At 40.8% G+C, this 20,454-nt stretch overlaps 2 protein-coding genes across 2 annotated transcripts in view; one reads left to right on the top strand and one right to left on the bottom strand.

Moving 5' to 3' along the window:
* The window catches only part of Ubr3 (Ubr3 ubiquitin ligase), a 56,666-nt gene that overhangs the window by 11,151 nt on the left and 25,061 nt on the right, over window positions 1-20,454 (bottom strand). The window contains exons 4-22 of the mRNA XM_076121857.1: window positions 19,790-19,928; window positions 19,143-19,264; window positions 18,576-18,717; window positions 17,812-18,220; window positions 17,214-17,446; window positions 16,861-16,884; window positions 16,243-16,398; window positions 7,156-7,337; window positions 6,395-6,519; window positions 5,944-6,086; window positions 3,841-4,004; window positions 3,296-3,587; window positions 2,998-3,207; window positions 2,231-2,360; window positions 2,009-2,121; window positions 1,663-1,746; window positions 1,294-1,414; window positions 1,011-1,052; window positions 354-457 (exon numbers count right to left, since the gene is read on the bottom strand). Coding sequence (XP_075977972.1) covers window positions 354-457; window positions 1,011-1,052; window positions 1,294-1,414; window positions 1,663-1,746; window positions 2,009-2,121; window positions 2,231-2,360; window positions 2,998-3,207; window positions 3,296-3,587; window positions 3,841-4,004; window positions 5,944-6,086; window positions 6,395-6,519; window positions 7,156-7,337; window positions 16,243-16,398; window positions 16,861-16,884; window positions 17,214-17,446; window positions 17,812-18,220; window positions 18,576-18,717; window positions 19,143-19,264; window positions 19,790-19,928 — 2,935 coding nt within the window. The remainder of the gene's footprint in view (window positions 1-353; window positions 458-1,010; window positions 1,053-1,293; window positions 1,415-1,662; window positions 1,747-2,008; window positions 2,122-2,230; window positions 2,361-2,997; window positions 3,208-3,295; window positions 3,588-3,840; window positions 4,005-5,943; window positions 6,087-6,394; window positions 6,520-7,155; window positions 7,338-16,242; window positions 16,399-16,860; window positions 16,885-17,213; window positions 17,447-17,811; window positions 18,221-18,575; window positions 18,718-19,142; window positions 19,265-19,789; window positions 19,929-20,454) is intronic.
* LOC142977959 (uncharacterized) lies at window positions 7,799-16,004 on the top strand. The gene is made up of 11 exons (XM_076122109.1): window positions 7,799-8,164; window positions 9,671-9,936; window positions 10,293-10,434; window positions 10,760-10,897; window positions 11,375-11,592; window positions 12,667-12,759; window positions 13,130-13,254; window positions 13,632-13,871; window positions 14,098-14,214; window positions 14,845-15,014; window positions 15,509-16,004. The coding sequence occupies exons 1-11, from the start codon at window positions 7,927-7,929 to the stop codon at window positions 15,700-15,702; spliced, it is 1,941 nt and encodes a 646-aa protein (XP_075978224.1). The 5' UTR covers window positions 7,799-7,926; the 3' UTR covers window positions 15,703-16,004.

Raw genomic sequence — 20,454 nt, 5'->3', positions numbered from 1 at the left:
AATTCATAGAAAAATCCGACATTAAAACATAACATAAGTGATATTTTGTTAGTATTACGAAACAACCATGACCATATTATTATCATCAATGTAAATATACAAAGTTAAAACAAAAAATATTATCTAGCTATCTCAAAAACGCCTAGACAAATCTGGATAAAATTTAAAACGGACATGGGCAGAACCACATTTCAAACAATAAAGAATGAAAAAACCATCAGAATTGATTCCATTTAATAAGAAGTTTTAAAGAAATAAACATCAAAACATGAACTAGTGCTAAAGGAGTCGCGAAATGAACTAAATTACTTAAAAACTAAAACTAAATAAGATTGTAAAAAATGTGTTGTTACCTGGTTGCTGGTAGAAGGTTGTGGTTGAGGCTGTGAGTCTTCAGGCGCCGGCAGCGCGGGAGGGGAGCCGCGTATGCTCAGCGACCACGATCTCCCGTCCATATCTGTAGAACATATAGCAGCATTAAATACAGGGTTTTATACCATAAGGTAAAAACGGGACCCTATTTCTACGACTTAGCTGCCTGCCTGTCTGTATGTTTCACCAGGCTGTAACCGTGACAGTTAGACGGTTGAATTTTTTACAGATTATGTATTTTTGCTGCCGTTATAACAACAAATACTAAGCCCTCTAACACACTATAAAAATCGGCATGATTTTTCTGGCAGTTGCATATTAAAGTGTGTAAGAGGGCTAAATGCAGAATACATTAAAATTCAAGGGAGTCGTATAACAAACGAGATTTTTGCTCGTTTTAGCTCGATATTGGTACCGGCATTTGCATTTTTTCTATGAAAACATCAATTTAATTATAGCTTGCGGTCATGAAACAATATTCAGTGTTTGTAATATTTCTTGTGTCACACATAGCTTGCAATTTTTCATCATATTTATCATCCACAAACCGACTTTACATGCAACCATTTTTTTACATACATTACGTTTGTGTTGGACACTATGCACTACCAATTTTTTTTTTATAACATTACACTTACTTGCAAACTCCGAATCATCCCAAGCTTGTAAAACTGCGCTGGCTGCATGCACATTGTAGTATCATAATTTTATTCAATTTATCAAAAAATTGATACATTTCTGAACAATCAATATATTTTGTTTTATGCGTTCATATACAGTTTCAAAATAGACTACGACAGAAGCCACCATGGATTACTCAAAACCTCCTATCTACGCCATTTCAGTCATATAGACATTTACTACTGACGGGTATCAATATACAAACTACAGTAAAAGAGCTTACATGGGTAGTTTACTCACCGTAGTCGATAGGTACGGGCGCGGGGTCGAGCTCGTCCTGAGTGGAGGCGAGCGCGAGAGACATCTCCTCGTCGAACGCCTGTAATGCCAGCTGACGTCGCTCGTTCTCGCGGATATCGTGCTACGGAGTGTATAACATGATTAGTTGTATAACTCTTAGTGACTTTAACTCCCTAACCCCATGATATACCATCTATCCACGATCATGTGCAATATTTTTTTTTTTTTTTTTACGAATTATTTAAAGAAAATATTTTCATATGAAAGCTGTAATTCATCAACAGACGCCCAATAATGACTAATATCAATAATTTATGGGAGTAGTATCGTAAACTAACTTCTGTTATTAATAAGACGTAGATTACGTACCTCGATAGCCTCGAGTGCTCTTATATGTGGTGCGTCTCCGCCGCCGTCGGACTGATCGTCCGGCACTGAGTCACCTCGCGCTACCTGTAACGTTGCATAGTGTAACCAACTGACACATGCGACTGTTTCTTGACAACTTCAGATTAATTTCTGCTATATAATACTTGCGTCTTTAAGGCGATATTTTGCTTTATGGTTTCGAATTCGGGTCGGACTAAAAATAAGTTCATGAGTCTTCCTGTTCAAAATTTCTTAGTGACTGGAAGTTCAGGGAAGTTAAGGTTGTTTACCTCCTTACCTCGGAGAATACGTAAAGGAGGACCTTATAAATGTTTAGTTATGTTACCTCTAATGGTTGCGGCACGGCAAGCGCGGTGCTTGTGGCCGGCAGAGACGCTGACGTCGTGAGCAGAGGGATGCGTGTCGCTTCACTCTCTGTGGGCTCCCATTCTGTATCGCCTACAAACAATATGCGATTAATAACCGTTTCCATTAGGATACAGACAAAATATACGCCGCGCCCGCGAACGTATAATATATAGTTAAGTGTTAGACAAGTAAGACGTACTGTCGGAGTGGTGGTGGTGGTAGTGCGCGGGGTAGGAGGGCGCGGGCGCGGGGCTGGGCGCGGCGGGCACGGCGCCCACCACGGTGCGCGCGTTGTCGCACACGGCCGCGCCCGCGAACGTATAATATATAGTTAAGTGTTAGACAAGTAAGACGTACTGTCGGAGTGGTGGTGGTGGTAGTGCGCGGGGTAGGAGGGCGCGGGCGCGGGGCTGGGCGCGGCGGGCACGGCGCCCACCACGGTGCGCGCGTTGTCGCACACGGCCGCGCCCGCGAACGTATAATATATAGTTAAGTGTTAGACAAGTAAGACGTACTGTCGGAGTGGTGGTGGTGGTAGTGCGCGGGGTAGGAGGGCGCGGGCGCGGGGCTGGGCGCGGCGGGCACGGCGCCCACCACGGTGCGCGCGTTGTCGCACACGGCCGCGCCCGCGAACGTATAATATATAGTTAAGTGTTAGACAAGTAAGACGTACTGTCGGAGTGGTGGTGGTGGTAGTGCGCGGGGTAGGAGGGCGCGGGCGCGGGGCTGGGCGCGGCGGGCACGGCGCCCACCACGGTGCGCGCGTTGTCGCACACGGCCGCGCCCGCGAACGTATAATATATAGTTAAGTGTTAGACAAGTAAGACGTACTGTCGGAGTGGTGGTGGTGGTAGTGCGCGGGGTAGGAGGGCGCGGGCGCGGGGCTGGGCGCGGCGGGCACGGCGCCCACCACGGTGCGCGCGTTGTCGCACACGGCCGCGCCCGCGAACGTATAATATATAGTTAAGTGTTAGACAAGTAAGACGTACTGTCGGAGTGGTGGTGGTGGTAGTGCGCGGGGTAGGAGGGCGCGGGCGCGGGGCTGGGCGCGGCGGGCACGGCGCCCACCACGGTGCGCGCGTTGTCGCACACGGCCGCGCCCGCGAACGCGCCCAGCAGCGGCACGCCCGACACGCGCTCGCGACCCGCCCCGCCCGCCGCCACCATCACGTCGCTCTGTAAATACGACACAGGTTATTAAAGAAGCTAAGATCGTTTCGTTCCTTAAATATGTACAGAGCTAGGTCAGAAACGGTGCACTCACGTGGTGGTCGGTGGCGCGCTCGGCGTGCAGGTCGGCGGCCACGTGCAGCAGGTACACGGCCAGCGCCAGCACGTGGTCGGGCGGCGCATGCGGCGCGGGCGCGTCGGGCGCGCGGCGGTGCACGCCGCGGTGCAGCACGCCCAGCAGCGCGCCGTGCAGCACGCCCGACAGGCACAGCCCGCGCGGGTCGCCCGCCCCGCCCGCCGCGCCGCCCGGCGCCGCGCGCAGTGGCGGCCACAGGACGCCTGCGCCGCTCTCCGGACCTCCGGCTGCTTTTTGTTTCTCACGAACGCTATAAACATCATTAAAATGTATCATGGTCAATAGACTTCCATCATGAATACTCTACTTTTAGAACCAACACTGCGTGATAAATCATCACAATATAAATAGTTTAACGATTAAAAACACACTCTCACAAGATGTAATATTCAAAACCGATTTGACACAATACTACGACTTGGGATCACGTACCACCCACACAAGATCTACCAAAAACTCATTCAAAAGTAGAAACACATACTTGTATTACTAAATATACTAACTAGGTAGTGAATCGTTCCATAGAAGCGTGGAAGTCTCTCCGGTGCACGGCTCGTCGCAGCACGTGCAGCGGGTCGTAGTACTGCTCCCACACTATCGGCTGCGGCACGAACAGACCTTGCTCGAGGTTCTCCGACCCTCGCGGCGGAGGACGGTACGTGGACAACTAAAACAAACGAAGATCATAATAATATGAACTTTTTAACTAGAACTACTTTTACTTACGAAACTGCTCAATCTGGTCATGCTTGATTAAAAGCTATTGCTTAAGTCCTAAGGCGGTCTATAGCCAGTTGCGTTCACCGGCTGGTAAACGATCTTTCGGCTAAGCAACTCTTAAGGCGGTCATTCCACAGAAGGGTTACCGTAAAATGGTATTTGAACTGGCATTTCCACGCTTCGGAGGGCACGGAAAAGGGCTAACCCGGTTGATGTCAATTTTGATAACAGTCATTAAGTCATGCTAAAAGACTTTCGGTCGGCTTGAACTACTAAATACTAACCATACGATAAAATAAAATAAAAAAAGTTCTTTAAGAAGTTATTGAAAGAAATCCCCAATACGAATTTCGCTAGCGTGGTGGAGTAACTCCAAATCATTCCGGTAAGACCGCTTGCTGATATCGCCCAGTAATTGGTAAAATTTATCTATCTTTCCGAGTAAACAATATTAAAACAAGTTTTGGGTTTTCCACCATATCGTTATACTTAGTACAGCAAAAATATTGTGAATGTATTTGGAGCAATTAGCGATAACAGAATATTCCCAAACAAACATCTTTTTATTTATATTACGTAAGTATGGAAATAACACGCACATTTTAATGGATCGATTTAGATAAGACCACCATTGGATGCAGCATTAGATGCAAACCACCATTAGGTCCTTAGTATTCTGAACTTTAAATTATAATTATTTATTTCCAGACACCTCTCATTGATTATTTAGTAAATATATTAAATGTACCGAATTTTTTTTTATATGTGTAGAAATGTATAGACGATAGGTAAATCAAAGCAGTAACGAACTGTCCATGGAAGGGGCGAAGATCGCAAGGAAGGTCTCCAACTATAAGGTCTAATGGATGAGACAAGCACAGGATCGTTAAAAAAGGCGTACTGAGGGGGAGGCCTATACTCAATAGTGGCTAGAAATGGCCTGAATTGATAGATAGATGGAATACGACAAATTGAGATTGCCTTAATTTTAGAATGCAATCTTCTTTTTATGTTCTACCTTTCGCTTTTCCCATTGGTAAACATATGATAATAATATTGCTCGCTAAAAGCTGGCAGGACTAAACAATAGGAAGAGGCATCAATACCTAATTGGTTATCAGTAACGTTTGTTGTACTAGCACACATATGATATTATAAGTTCAAAGTGCACGATTGATTTGATATGGAAACTAAGCAAACTATATTAAACTTCAATAATAATATAGAAAAAATATCTAAACAAAAATTCCAAGGTTAATAGAACATTCTAGAACGAAATGTGTCAGATAAAACTGAAAGGGCAAAAGTCTGAATACAATTTATAATTTGTTAGATTATGTCGCTGTAATTGGCGTTTTTTATGCTATGAGTAACGTTAAATAAATTAAAAGTTTGTAAGTATTACGTAGTTATAACAAAGTTGAAACTAAATTTAATATATCATAACGTTATTTTAAACCGACTTAAAAAATGAGGAGGTTCTCAGTACTACGTACATTTTCATATTTATTACCATAAAACATTTTATCCAGATAGATTGATTTTGACAGTTTCCTTTTACATGAAAAGTGGTGCATATGGTTCCATTCAAATTGAATTTAGATCGGACAGATGAATAACTTCTTTTGCTATATGAATGCGTATATGCATTGTTGATGGTCATGTTAGTGATATTTTGCTTTGACATCGTTTTCGCAAGAAATATGACACGTAGTGTTAGTTAGGGATGACTCGATCTATGACCTGTCCGACTATAGAACGTCATTTGAGCATGCACACATCAGCCAAATCTCCTCTAGAGCATATTTTTGAGAAAACATGTTGTGCCGACCCCACATAACATGGGAAAATATCAAGATAAAAATAATACGTAGATGTCCACGTACCTCCTTGAGTACAGTCTCAAAATTCCTGGTATGTGCATTACCAGAGCGCTCTGGCATGAGCTCGAGTAACTGCGAGTGCGTCTTGTCGCCGGCCGCCAGCAGCGTGCTCACCTCCAGCCGCGACTGCGTCAGCTCGTCGTTACCTGCACACGTACACACGTATAATTAAAAAAAATGTTGTGCTGCAAGTCTCTTTTGTCGTTCGTTAATTACTACCGAACCGAACGTGCTGGCCCGAATATGTATTTATCTATTTATTTATTCAGGGAAAACAAACAGTTACACACTTTTCTTTATAATAAATATTAACAATCATTTTTATGCAAATGTTCTCACAACGTTATCCACGTATTATTAAAGAAGTATTGAATATAGTTAGGCAAACTCGGGTGCACCAAGTTGATAAGCTAAACTAAAAAACTAATGTAAATTAGTATGTAGTATAACTCACTGAGATTTGTTCTTGAAGAGACGAGTATGGCAAGGAACGTGAGTAGACCCTCCACCATGGCGTCCTGCTCGGCGGCCTGCGCCGGCGACATCGGCAACATGCTCAACCACTCACGGACACCGAACCTGGGACAATCGAAACATTCATACATAACTTAATTATCTCTTTAAAAGCACATTGTTCGTTTACTGAATTTTAAAATTTGAAAATTGATTTAAATGCACAACTATTGAGAAAATACCATATTTCAATAAAAATAATCAAAATAGCGTACGGTTTTATCGATAACATGCATTTTCCTTTACAACTCTTTGTCTTCAAGAAATATTAATGGCAACCCCGATGCACGTGTTTATGTGCAATATAATACAATTTTATTCATGGCAATATTGTGACCGGGAATACCCTAGTCGTATTAAATGAGTTAGAGTTCCGTAACCCTTGATAAAGAGCGTTATGTGCAATAACTCAATAACTGAGGTCTTTATAAAATAATGCATTGATACAATACGAGTTATTTTGTGAATTACAGAATCAGATATAAGTTAATTTACATTAATCATTCTATGTTTCTTAAATAATATTTAAAGCATGAGTCCACAGCTTAGACCCGCTTAACTTGAAGACCGCCAGACCGCCGCGCCGGCGACAGTCTACAGTGGAAAGCTTTGAGGGAGGCCTTTACCCAGCAGTGGGACGGTACATTCAACATTGACTTACTTCATGAAGATTAACTTAACCTAAAAATAACTTTCACTCACATATCTATGCACATGTCCAAGAATTGGTCGGCAGGCAGATGAGCGGCGCAGACTTGCAGCCAGTAGATGTCCATGTCGACCATGGAGTTGCAGAAGTTAGCTTGGATGTACGTCATGGCCTGGCCTTTGATCTGCAGCCCGTTGCGCACCCACACGCCCGCCAGGATCTCGTAGAAGAAACTCTGCATACAAAAAAGAACAATTACAGAATAGAGGCTTACTATTCACATACTAATATTATAATGTAACTGGTTTTTGTTTATCCGACGTTTCGATCGAATTGCATCGACCGTGATCATGGGCTGACTCAGACTAGACTGTGATCTGGCTGCCTAGTGCCAGTTTTGTGTTTTCATGATAATCGATACAGCACATTTTAAATCGTACTAACCCTACTAATATTATAAATGCGAAAGTTTGTGAAGACGGATGTATTTATATTTGTTTCATACATAACATCTTCTTGCCAAATGCGTAGGCAGAGGCCAAAATATGTTTGTTACTCTTTTTCAAAATTGATGAAATATATAAAAGTTTACAACATATCCCGAAGGAACCATATCAATTAAATACTATTCATTCTTAACATAAAAAGACAACGTCGCAAAATACAATATTGTTATTATAGTCGGGCAAAACCCAACGGCCTCACTTCGAGATAGGGAAGAGGAGTGACCTGTCGTTCTTATCGAGTCTGACCTTTGGATGTGATACAAATAACTATATAATTAAAATTATTGGCCACATACCACATTCAAGTGTCACTCAGCCATGGCGATACACTTAAGAGTGATTTTACTTTTATTTACCGGCGTTATTTTCGCCAAAATAAATGCTACAAATTCGTTGTTTGAGATCGATGACGCGCGGACGGACAACTCGATAGTTTACGATGTAACTCCTAGAACGCCTGATGTGATTGCCCTTTACAAAAAAGTGATTCCCGATGGACCCAGCATTGATCTACTCATCAAGAACAGTCCTACGCTACAAATTATTATGGAGAAAGGTATGAAAATGTTCAGTTATTTATTTTTCTTTAAATTCTTGCCTTCTGTAATTCATACAATCATTTCTGTGGTTAAAAGTTAATATCCGAACCAAGTATAACATTTAGTACGAGACGCAATTTTCAAGAGGTTAATCGTGATGTCCGTTTTCTACGAGTATTTTCTTACATAATATCACTAAAAACCGCCAAAATGTTAAGGTTTTCAGCTCATATTCTTCTGCATCATACATACATCGTAAAAATCTTAAGAATTATATTTTCCTGTGTCGATATTGTATAGTCAAAATGTTTATAAATTAAATAGTGCTTAATTGGCGTACTTAGTGACACAAATAAGACTATCAGTCTACAAACATAATTAGTTAATAAGCTCAACATATTTGCGCCTCGGAGGGCAGTTACGATTTCTGATATCAATTGAAGATGTCAAAGTCCTTTGCATTCTTTGTCAAGATTTCCCACAATACAAACCAAAATTTTACAAATCATTTTAAGTATATAACGCTACTTATTATCCGCGATTTCGTCCGCGTGAAAAGATTTCCCGGATTAAAAAGTATCCTATGTGATGTGATAATCCAGGCTAACAGTGTACCAATTTCCAAAAAAAATCTGTCCAGTAGTTGTTTCGCGAAGAGTAACAAACATACCTACGTCTATCAATCTACAAACTAGATCAAGAGAATGAAAATTATAGACAGTGTGACTAAATCTAGTCCGCATAAGTGTTGGCAATACGATCTAGGGGATCCATGGTTTCGTTAAAAAAAAAACACTTAAATATAAGGCTAGAAAAACAAAAGGTATTTGTTTATAATTACAACAGTAAGGAGTTACTTGATACTGCACATAGATAGCGAAGTCAAGTTCTCAGTAAAAATAAGTACAAATGTAAACACTATCTGTTATTGGCAAGTGCAACGTGAGAGGATGCGAAATATGAAACCAACACGTTCTTTGCGATATGACTTAATAATACGAAACTATTGTCTACACATTCATTTTATTATTTAAATATTAGCTGCCTCGGCGAACTTTGTACCGCCTATTTTCTTTTTACATTTCAAAATATCCATAATAACCATCCTCGTATTTCAAGGGACCTTATAAAAAAAAAGCGAAATCGGTTCAGCTCCTCTCGAGATTTGGGCTTAGCAACAAATTTTGCGATACATTTTAATATTATAAATTTTTGTGTAGCTTCTGTGGCGCGATCGGTAGTCTATCCATCTACTTATCATGAAATCTTGAGTTCGATTCCTAAGACGGGCAAGGTACTGATCTTTTCTAATTCGCATTAGAACATTTCTCAATAGATATCCAGAGTTTGGTAACATGCCCGTTAAATGGCAAAAGGTTCGTCCTTTATTACATGGGACTAACTTTATTATTGTCGAAACGTGGATGTTCACTACTACCTACATCTTCGTATACAATAGCCTTGATATCAAAATGTACATTTATATACAGTTTTAGTAACATGTTTTCTTATTATGGTCACAGCAAAAAGCAGATCGTCAAAATTGGAGATGAGGCTGCTCCAATGGACTGACTTCTTGAGCACATTGTCGTTGATCGACAAGCAGCTGCACCGTAGCGTGATGAACCACAACAATCTAGAGGAAGACACTCTGACCAACTACGCGGAATGGGTCGTCTCCCTAGACTCCGGGGCCCCAGCAGGCATATTGGAGAAGATTCACAATTTAATTGTACCGCTGTTCAAGAATGAGGGACTTATCGAAATAGTGCATTCGTTTTTGCAACAGGTATGTGAAAGTCTTTTTTAACTTTCTGATTTGTAGAGTATAGCCGACCATGGCGGTATAAAGGTTAACTTATTAAATATTGGATTAGGCTTTGGTCTCCCATCTTACCTAGTGGTAAAGATGTTACATGCCGATCCAAGAGACAACCATAAAACAAGTTTGTGTATTATATTCAGTAACAAAATTCATCTGGAAAGCTCATAAAAAGAGTTTGTGTTGATTAAGATAATATCGATCAATAAAAAAATAACTTGAACTCAGCACCTTTTGCGTAACAAGATTGGGTTTTCCCAAATCAACATTAAAATGAACGTTTTTATCTTCGGAACTTAATGTTATTATAATTTTATTTATAGGATTTGGAATCAGACGTGTGTGACTTGAAAATGTCGGCGCATCAAATAATTTTGGATGTATACAACACGATAATGCAAACCGAGATCAAGAGTTACAGCCTCCTGCGCTACTCATGGCAGCTGCTCAGACAGTTCGAAAGAGGTGAGAAAACAAAACATATGCTTCTTATGGAGCGCGATAGCGCAATTAGAGAATATTTAAAAAATACAATTAATATTTGAGTATTATAAGTTAAGGGGATATGGTTTAATAACTTAGTGGCCCGCCCTAGCTACGATTAGGTTGCACCGCATTTATCTATTGCTGAAACCGCATAAAATAAGTAATCTAAGTAGACTTTGAACTTGACAGACAGACAGACAGACAAGCAGACAGACGTAGCTAGAGGACTTTGATTTATAAGATTTAGTGAAACTGAGACTTTGGTAAAATTATCTTTTAACATAAGACATACTGTGTGTTACAGGCAGCTTCAAAATGGAAGAGGCGTTGGTCCGAGAGAGGTACAACACTCGGGCGGCGGAGGTCGCCGCGTCCGCGCGCACTGCCCTGGCTAAAGCCAAGAGGGAACTGTACAAGTGCTCACCTAGCAGTTACAACTCCGGTAAGATTTTCATATAGCCATAATACTACTGAACACTTGATTAGTCTGCACAAAATATAGATCTTCGTATTCGAACATTTAAGGAAATAATATACCATATTTTCTCATAGTCCAGTTTTATCGGGACACGTATTCGGCTCGGCACGTTCGCTTCGGCAGTATTATATCGAACAACAAAACTGACTCGAAGTAATAACTGTACTTGTCCGCCCGGCTTGGTCCGATTGGGTAGCTCCTTCGGGTACAATCGTCACAAATAGTCACAGGGTAGCGATGTCGAGTGGTATTTTTCCCGAACATTAATCTACACATATTCGGTCTTGCCGTCCAACATGTAGATTAGTGCCGAACCGAATGTGTAGATAGCAATTCTTACTCGACTGTAAGTAGTAGGAAATATATCGCGTATTTCGTTTATTCTCAACTCAATAGTTTTACTACGGGAAGAAAATGTAGTAATTGTCACTGTTCTTTCAGACACATACGCGGAAGTAACCCGTCTGCTTCAAGGCTACATTGAGAACGAGGTAGATATGAACAGCGACGGCACTTGCAGGAAGGACTGTCCATACTACAAGTCAGCATGGAACCATGGATGTTCGTACGACTCCGAGTACTGCTCCAAACAGCCCAAGTGCGGAGGTGAAATTATCGACTGCAAATTTTTCAAATCTGATATGTGGGTGTGTCCTGCGGTAAGTCTGTTTTATTTTATTACTTTTATTCTTATTATTATTTAAGTAACTTTTGCCCGCGTGGTTTAGTGATTCGATCTCCACTTTTAACGCCTTTCAGTCCACTTTTTGGCCTTAAAAAGTCTGTGTTCTTTCTCAAAGTCAAACTCAGTACCAACATTTATAAAAATCGGTCAGTAATTTAGACGTGGATAAGCGTAGCGTAAAAAATAGTCGGGACTTTTACTACTTTTCTTGTTGAGACCTCTTATACAATCAAAATTATATCCAACGATTTTTTTTATTATAAATACATGATTATTTTATTACTGATACCATTATAAAATAGGCTTAGTTTCAGAAATAGCGTTTTTCAAACAATTTAGTACTAACTTATTATATAATGATACTGGTTATTTGAGAGATACGCGATAAATACATTTTTCTTTAATTATAATTATAAACTACTTGACCTGTGAGGTTAAAGTTGATAAGAATTTAATACACTAGAAATTGGGTGTTTTTATACAATAAATAGATTATCAAAACTGAGTATTTTTGTATAAATAATTTAAGAGATCGTTGAGTTACTATACAACCGTTGTTTTAGTGATAATGACTTATTTAATGGCTCGAGAGACTTTTAAACTATTCATCTGTATATACATACATAATATCACGCATGTTATAACCGAAGGTGTGTGTAGTACTTAGAGGTGTATGAAATACACCCTTATTTGGCCATTAACAATGTTAGTTAGTTAGTAGTCCCATGTAATAGGGGGCGAGCCTATTGCCATTTACCGGACAAATTACCAAACTGCAGGCTACTATTGAGAAATATTATAATATAAATCGAAAGCCCAATAGTACTTTGTGCGACCCAGGATTGTATCCGAAACCTTATAACCAGTAGTCGGATATAGCAGTAAGAGTACTGACATCTAGCAAAAGAATTCAAACTAAGTAACCTAACCCAATCCGCACTTGGTCAGCGTGGTGGACTCAAGGCCTAACCCTTCCTTCGTTTTGCGAGGAAATTCTTGCCCAGCAGTTGGACGTTGATAGGTTAAATTTATTTATCTTTATTTACAGAGTTACTACAGCAACAGGCGTTATGAGTTCATCCAATATGTCAATGGAGGCACTTTGGGTCAAAGCGGATACTGCAGCCTAGGAACAACCAAGGTAAATATTCAAAATAACCACTTGTAGTACTAGAAACATCACATACAGTATTTAATTTATCATATGGATAGTGGTAGAGAAGCTCTTGGCTTAGTTATTAACAGCCGCGCGGATCGATCTCTGAAGTTAAGCTACGCTTATTAAGGTTGTTTTGCGGATGAGTGGCTAAATTGTGGGTCTCGGCTGAAATTTTTAAAGATCTTTGACAGACATCAAAAGTAGCCAGAACCTTGAAAGTCTGACAACCAGTCTTAGCGAAGGGTATCGCGTTTTAACTCAGGTAACTAAGTTGAGGTAATAAAGTAACATAGTTGGTCGAAATACTAAGCTGATATATACGTTATAGACAATAAATGCATTTGTGTTACAGGTGGAGTCATGGCATCGCTGGTTCGTGCACTGTTCGTACTGTCTGTGCATCTGCGACGATGCTAGCGATAGATCACACCGTTACTTCAGTTTGCGACCTGTGTTAGCAGACACATCTAAAAACAAGTGAGTTTTTCGACTATCTTTGTTCGTAATTGCACTAGTTTCCTGTCGCCGTCTGTTTCAATGAAACTGACCGCCGTAGCCGGGTATCGGCTAGGAGGACATTATTCTGCCGCTAACTTTTCCCTAACGAGGAAAGCTCACCTATGTGTTTTCAAAGATCGGTTGATATCATATAGTTACCAATTTTTGTAAATGGCATAATATTTGCTCATAATCCTAACTAATAAAATAGACTAGTCATATTTTGAACGCGTTAATCTGAGGTTCTACTGGTTCGAATTGTAAAATTATTTTTGTGTTGAATAGTGCATTGGTTGAGGAAGTCTTTGTGTGGTGGTGGTGATGATGATGGATTTATGCAAATGTTCTCTTTGTAGGGTGGTGACGGGAGTACGTCTTCAGAAGCAAGGCAGGGTGTTCTACCTTCAGATCAATCAGGGTACTTTAGGACCACGTGGACACGTCGGACCTTCCGAACTGGTCCCACTTAGCACATTCGATCCGAAAAACATTGGCGTATACGAAGGAACTGATTATCATAAGCTGAGCAATGCCAAGCGCGCCATCGATTTGGATAAACTGGAGTCCCCTGCTGGCTACGTTCTCACTGGCATCAGGTAAACTTTTCGTATTTTATACTTAATTCTCAAAAAATATTAAGAAAATTGAACAGTCTTATCCAAAAATTAGGACGAATTCTTCAATCCGTATAGAATAAGTATAATATTACATACACAAAATACGGAGAAGCCATATAAAGCCTAAATCTGCCTATGAATTTATTAATCTTTCTCTTTCTTGCGTATAACTTAATAATGTATTAATGTTGTGAAAATATTTAAGGTTCCAGACATACTCGAAACATCTGTATATTTCGATTCAGTCTACACCGTTCGACTACGAAACAGGGAAACTGGACACCAGCAAGTCTAAATGGATCACCACTCCAAACTTCCCCAGGTAAAAACATTATAATATAAATTGTAAATTTAAAAACCCCTAATACTATACTTTAATTTTCGATTCCATACTTTTTATTTATTGGTTAGTTTAGGTAAATGCATGCATTCGGTTAATCTTCCCACTTTCACCCCCTACAACTTTTAAACGGCTTAACCGATTTTCATCAAACATTTCTACAAACACTCGCACATAAGTCACCTTTAATACAAATCTAAATTGAAATCAATGCATCCGTTCGGGAGTTATGATGCCACAGACAGACAGACACGTCAAACTTATATACTCTTTTTTGCGTCTAGGGTTTAAAATTTGCTTCACTATTAGAACGGTTTATGTTCACCCAACGCAGATACATGACATTACGTCTATTATACCCGACAGACAGAGACAGAAGTGTATGAAATACACCCATGTTTCGCCATTTACAATGTTAGTCCCATATTACAAACGTAATTTTTTTATAGATAATCACACATTTTATATTTAACTACATGACATACATAAATAAAATCACGCCGTTTTCCCATAAGAGCAAAGACCAAAAACGCTACTGGCTATCCCTACAAATATCTTTAGCTTCTTTCACGTCCATACATCTTATACTAAATCAATTTACTTTGTGTGCAGTTCAAGATTGAATCTATACAGTCCCGACCTGCCGACCAGAGGCAACAACAAGTACGACATAGACTCGAGCCACAGCCAGTACGTAGAGTTCACTCATTCGGACTACGGCAAGGACGCCGCGCAGACAACCGTGCCCTTCATTGATATACAAAATGTTGTATCTGGCAAAGGTATGTATCACTAATAATCTTATATGGTTTAAGTAAAAATATTATGAATTTACTTTATTACTATTGCAATGGTTACTCGTGGTTATTGTTGCGACATCATATTATAATATAAACTGCAAAGTCTGTCTTCCGTATCGCTTAACGCTATGAAGGTAGTGAGATCATATTGAGTCAAAAAGGGATATTTTTTTGTTAAATATTTATCGTCACCTCGCATGGCTTCCCAAAGTTTTTGGAGTACCGACCCTTTTTCTAGAAAAAAAAATTCAGCGACCCTTTTTACTCAATTTTTATATAAATTTTATGTGTTTTTGTTTTTGATCATTTGTCTGGGGACTCACTACAGTCACTACCGCCTCTCACGAAATGCTTCACCGCCCACTAGAGTTGGTATCGCCTCTTTGGGAACCTAAACCAAAGTTTAGGATCACATTAATTTTACTCCCTCATCTTAACAATGATTCCTAAAGTTAAAAAAAAACTTTTCTTTACAGCATACGAAAATAGTCAGAACTTGAACAGCGGAGTTGGTCTGTACCACCGAGGACGATGGGGCACCGGCGGCTTCATCGGCATCAAACTGTTCACCTACGACTACTCGTCACACATCAAGGCGGAACCATTGCCCGAATACCTTGTAGCAGACGAAGAACTCACCACGGAAAGCTATCATATTGAAGCGAACTAATTGTATACTGTAGATATATAGTTATTAAGGCTTACTATAAATATTCGGGTCGCCACGTTCGGTTCAATATTTATCGAACAATAAATCGAGTAATAATTCGAGTAGAATTATTACACTGGTTCGGTCATTGCCAATCGGGTTATTTATTCGACTCAACAAATCATTCGATTAATTCTGACCCATAACAGTTATAAATAGACTCACCTGATTACATTTAAGTATAAGAATAGGTTATCTTAAACTATACAGTACCTAGTTGTTATATAACTAACCCTAAATAAAGTTATTACCACTATTTCAAATGAGTTTTAATAAGTGTTTCTTTCAGTAGTATGAAAGAATTACCATTAAAAATGAATAAATGATTGTCTGGGGCGATACAGTACTACTTAAATACGCAAATATTTTGATTAAGATAGTTCGTCTTTGAATCGCGTTCTTTACAATGAATGATTTATCGAAAAATACTTGAAAATGTGCCGTATGTTAGTGTCGTGTGTATGTGTAGGTGTGTATGTGTGGAGTGGTGCGTGTGTGTACCTGCACTCGGAGCGGGTGCACGGCCAGCAGCGCCAGCAGGTCGGGCGGCGGCAGCACGTCGGCGGCGCGCACGCCCATGCCGCGCACGGCCGCGCACAGGAACGCCGCCAGGTAGCGGTGCAGCGGGAAGTGGAACGACGCGTGCATCACCTCCGCCTGCACACGACACACCACATTTATATCACATGAGCGGTAAACATAAAACAAGTTTATGACAGCGCACACTATACAAGCACGGCGACGGCAACGTTCCGGCCGAGCAAGTTTTCGGCACGCTTCATACGAGCGCACTGCATGTTACGAGAAGCAACGACTGCCCCGCGCCGGGCGCCAGCAAGCGAATAGCTTCTTGAGCCAATAGGTGACGGTATTCTACGTTACGAACTAGCAGCTCGCGGGCCACGCAAGGTAAGCGTGGTGGCTGTCACAAATTTTATGCCAGCGTCATCAAGCTTTTTGCGTGGCTTGTGGCGAGTATACTATTGAAGTTGGATTTTCTTTTATGATATATTTAGGATCCATAAACGCTGCATCTTATAATGATTTAAACTTAAATTTTATGCAAAAACCAACTAGTAACATCCTAATAAATACGCACAATTAATTAATAAAACTTACAGGTTTCAACTTTTCCTTGTCTTGCTGCATGAACAAAAAGAAAATATTTGTATTTTGTTTAAAATACGACATTGCCATAAATACACATTATCGTATGGGTATCGACTAGTATCGAGTCCACGACATATATTAGCGTCAAACTAGTCTGATGCAAAGAAAAACGTTACATAAATGTACAGGTGTTAGAACTCACACGAATGAAACGTTCATATGCACAATGGCACGAAGGAATGTAACAGATTACATTAAGGATTGATTTCGTACCGTGCAAAGCGGGAACCTGTTACGTGCACTCAATAGAGTTAGCTTATACCTGGAGAAATACGTATAGGACGGAGAAGTAGTGCACTCACCCGCTCCATGTGCGGCTGCGTGAAGTGCACGGCGTCGAGCCACTCCTGCAGGTAGGTGAGCGCGGCGGCGATGATGCGGCGCGCGAGCGGCGCGTGCTCGGGCCGCGTGAGGTGCGACAGCACGGACCACATGGGGTAGGCGGCCGCCTCCAGCTCGCACGAGAACGCCGCGTAGTACGACGACGGCTCGAACTCGATGTGCCCGCCCACCTCGCGGATGTTCACGTTCATGCCTGCCACGTTACACAGAACATGCAGAATCGGCGACGTGTGTTGCTTAACGAACTCCAACGCTCTCTTAATCGACATACAGTTGAGACACTTAGTTTTATTGAAACTGGGCAACTGCGTCGTCGGTAGAAGAAGGTCACGCGCGTATACGCGCTTGGGTGATAAAAAATAACAATGTGTACGACCATTAAAAATAAGTACTCTAAAAATCAGGCGGGTAATGCCTTGAGCCTGTTCAATACAACACGAGCCATCTAACTCTTTCAATAAACTATTTGGGACAACACTTTCCACAAACCAGAGAAACTCTGGTAGCACATCGCGGATAAAAGTTAGTTGTTAATATTAATAGAAAAATACAACTCACCTTGCAACATAGACAGAAACTCGAACCACATATCAACAAGCGCATCATCTTGTAGAAACAATAACGCAACACTCTTATGACTCAGTACATTATTGAAGTCGGACACGAGGGGCCAGTAGCAGTGTTCCTTCATGACCCTTCTAGTACAGTCTATAACATAGTGGAAGTTTTGATCGGGATCGTGTAGCGTGTTCTGTACGAGGATCTTGCCCATCATGAGGCGTAGTGACAGCACCATGACGTGGAGTAGATGTAGTTGTTGTACACAGCGCAGTGCGAGGGCCTCGTTGCTGAACAGTTGGACGGACATGTGCACGACGCGGTTGGACAACGTGTCGGGGTCCGCCGCGTCTTCTAGTACTAGTGGTATGCGCGCGTAGTGCATCACGAATGTACGGGTTAGGTGTTCCTGTGGATAAATAATTTTGTTATTTAGATTCAAAGTATTGTTTCATTGAAATGTTATCAAAACATTATTTTATTTAAGTATGCTAAAGTCCCAGCCCGCACTTGCTCAGCGTGCTGGACTCAAGGCTTAACCCCTCCCTCGTTCGGGAGGGGACCATTGCCCGGTAATGGGATAGTAATTGGTTGAAAAAAAATTGGAGACCTAGAATGAAATGCATCCTATTATTGCGTTTTTTAAAGGCGTTTAACCAAATCCCTATCACTGAGAGAGAAGCCAGTCGGGAGAGTCTCCCTTACACCCTGTAATTGTAGTGACTGTTTTAATACTTTAATTAAAATATATAAATCTTTGGTACCTTATAATCCTGGTCGGGCAGCATATTGAGTAGGAAACACACGACGTTCTGTGGGAACTCGTACTTGAACGTCCAGAATATGAACTCGTCTAGTAGTGTGTTGTGTTGTAGTCGCGGCGCTAAGGCAGGCAAGTGACGATATCTGAAACAAAATAATAAATTATTTAACACTAGATGACACTCAAGTTAACTTTAAATTTTAACTACACGTGTGTTGTGGCGAAAGATATAACTTTAAGTTTCAGTGAAGAAGGTTCTAGCATTAGGTCCACCATTCATCTTTGTTCAAAAAGTGTAAAATAAATAATTACCACTTCATCATCGTCATTACCCGATGGGACGGTTACCCGACGGTCACGCGCCGAACCGACGGTTTTACGTGCTTTCACACATAGATCTGCGACCTAAACTTTCTAACTACGGGCAATCACTAACCACTTTTTGACAGAAAAGCTCGGGAGGTACCTGAAATTCGGACCTGAAACCTCTGTACGACTGTTCACCGCTACATAGACAGTCGAATCATGTCAAAGTGAGTGTGAAAAAATAAACCAATGTTACACTTACTCGTCAGGCGGTTCCGGCGCAGGGAACATCTCTAGGGCCTTCTCATACATTTTGTTTGACTCAGCCATATAGCACCCGTACTCTGTATCCGGGAATGGCGGCTCCACCAGGTTACGGTACATCTGCAATCATAACATAAAAGAACTAATTTTAATAAAGCTCTTGGACTATTGTCGCTGTGGGGCCTAATATTCTATTTTGGGTACCAATATCGTAGAAGACACTTCTTTTACCTACTAAAGCAACATTCACATAGGATCATAGTCATAGGAACTCTTCCGGCTCCAATCGCCAAGAGATTAGTTTTTCATTAATCTATTACTGGTAATGCTGGCCAAAAATCTCGTCAAGAAATGAGGGAAGACAGGCGTTGAGTCCACCACGCTGGCCAAGTTCGGGTAAGGGACTTTGACTGTCCACGTTTTACAGCCAGTTTATTCATACATATCTAAAGTTACAGCTAAAGCCATTGACTTCTATTTGAAATTAAATGGCCGACATTTTTACGTTACCCCTATACTTTATCTGTTACTTTTGATGAAGAAACTGGCTGTTAGCCATGTAAAGTCATCATCAAGACGTTCTCTTCGTCTTATTCGAACAAATAATAAAGAACTATAGTTGAGCTTCATGACCTGTGTTATTACCTGTGGGTTAATGAGTGCCTTGGTCATGGCGGAGCGCATGAGGTCGCCCATGTTGTTGAACTCCATCAACATCTTGACGTAGCCCTCGCACTCTTGCACCGTGATCCGGTACGTGTCCGACGTTGTCTGTGTGCCGCAACTGTAATACACAACAATAACATTATTCATAATTGTTACTGATTAAAAGAAAAAAATAACTTTTGTTCTATAGCAGTGGATCTCAATCTGGTGTTCACGAGTATGTGTATATCCACCGTCCATAGAAAACTATGGAAATTTTAAGATATTAATAAATTCCAGCAAGCCTCGTAACTACTCGTAAGTATATGTAACGTATTTTAAATAAATAAATATTATGGGACAACTCACACACGGTCATTTGATTCCAAACTAAGCAGAGCTTGTACTATGGTAACCAAATAACTGATAAACATACTTATATACTTCTAAATACATACTTATATAGATACATTAACATCCAGGCTCAGAACAAATACTCGTGCTCATCACACAAAGATTTGTACCGGGTGGGATTCGAACCCACCACACGCGGCGCTATAGTTGTTGCGGCAAGGTGACCGCTTAAACCACTGCGCCAAACGTGCAGTTATTTTACACACATTACACATCACATGAATACAGTGTTTATCTAATTTGGTTTAGGA

This window comes from Anticarsia gemmatalis, chromosome 13, assembly GCF_050436995.1.
Source record: "Anticarsia gemmatalis isolate Benzon Research Colony breed Stoneville strain chromosome 13, ilAntGemm2 primary, whole genome shotgun sequence".
Taxonomy (NCBI): domain Eukaryota; kingdom Metazoa; phylum Arthropoda; class Insecta; order Lepidoptera; family Erebidae; genus Anticarsia; species Anticarsia gemmatalis.
Note: the sequence above shows the minus strand (reverse complement) of the source record. Positions and strands in the feature narration are given on the sequence as shown.

Bases quoted from the DNA above. Each gene is read 5' to 3' on its own strand.
- LOC142977959 (XM_076122109.1), top strand. From the start codon at position 7,927: ATGGCGATACACTTAAGAGTGATTTTACTTTTATTTACCGGCGTTATT. The intron at 9,937-10,292 runs GTATGTGAAAGT...TTTTATTTATAG, and splicing joins TGCATTCGTTTTTGCAACAG to GATTTGGAATCAGACGTGTG. The intron at 10,898-11,374 runs GTAAGATTTTCA...CTGTTCTTTCAG, and splicing joins ACCTAGCAGTTACAACTCCG to ACACATACGCGGAAGTAACC.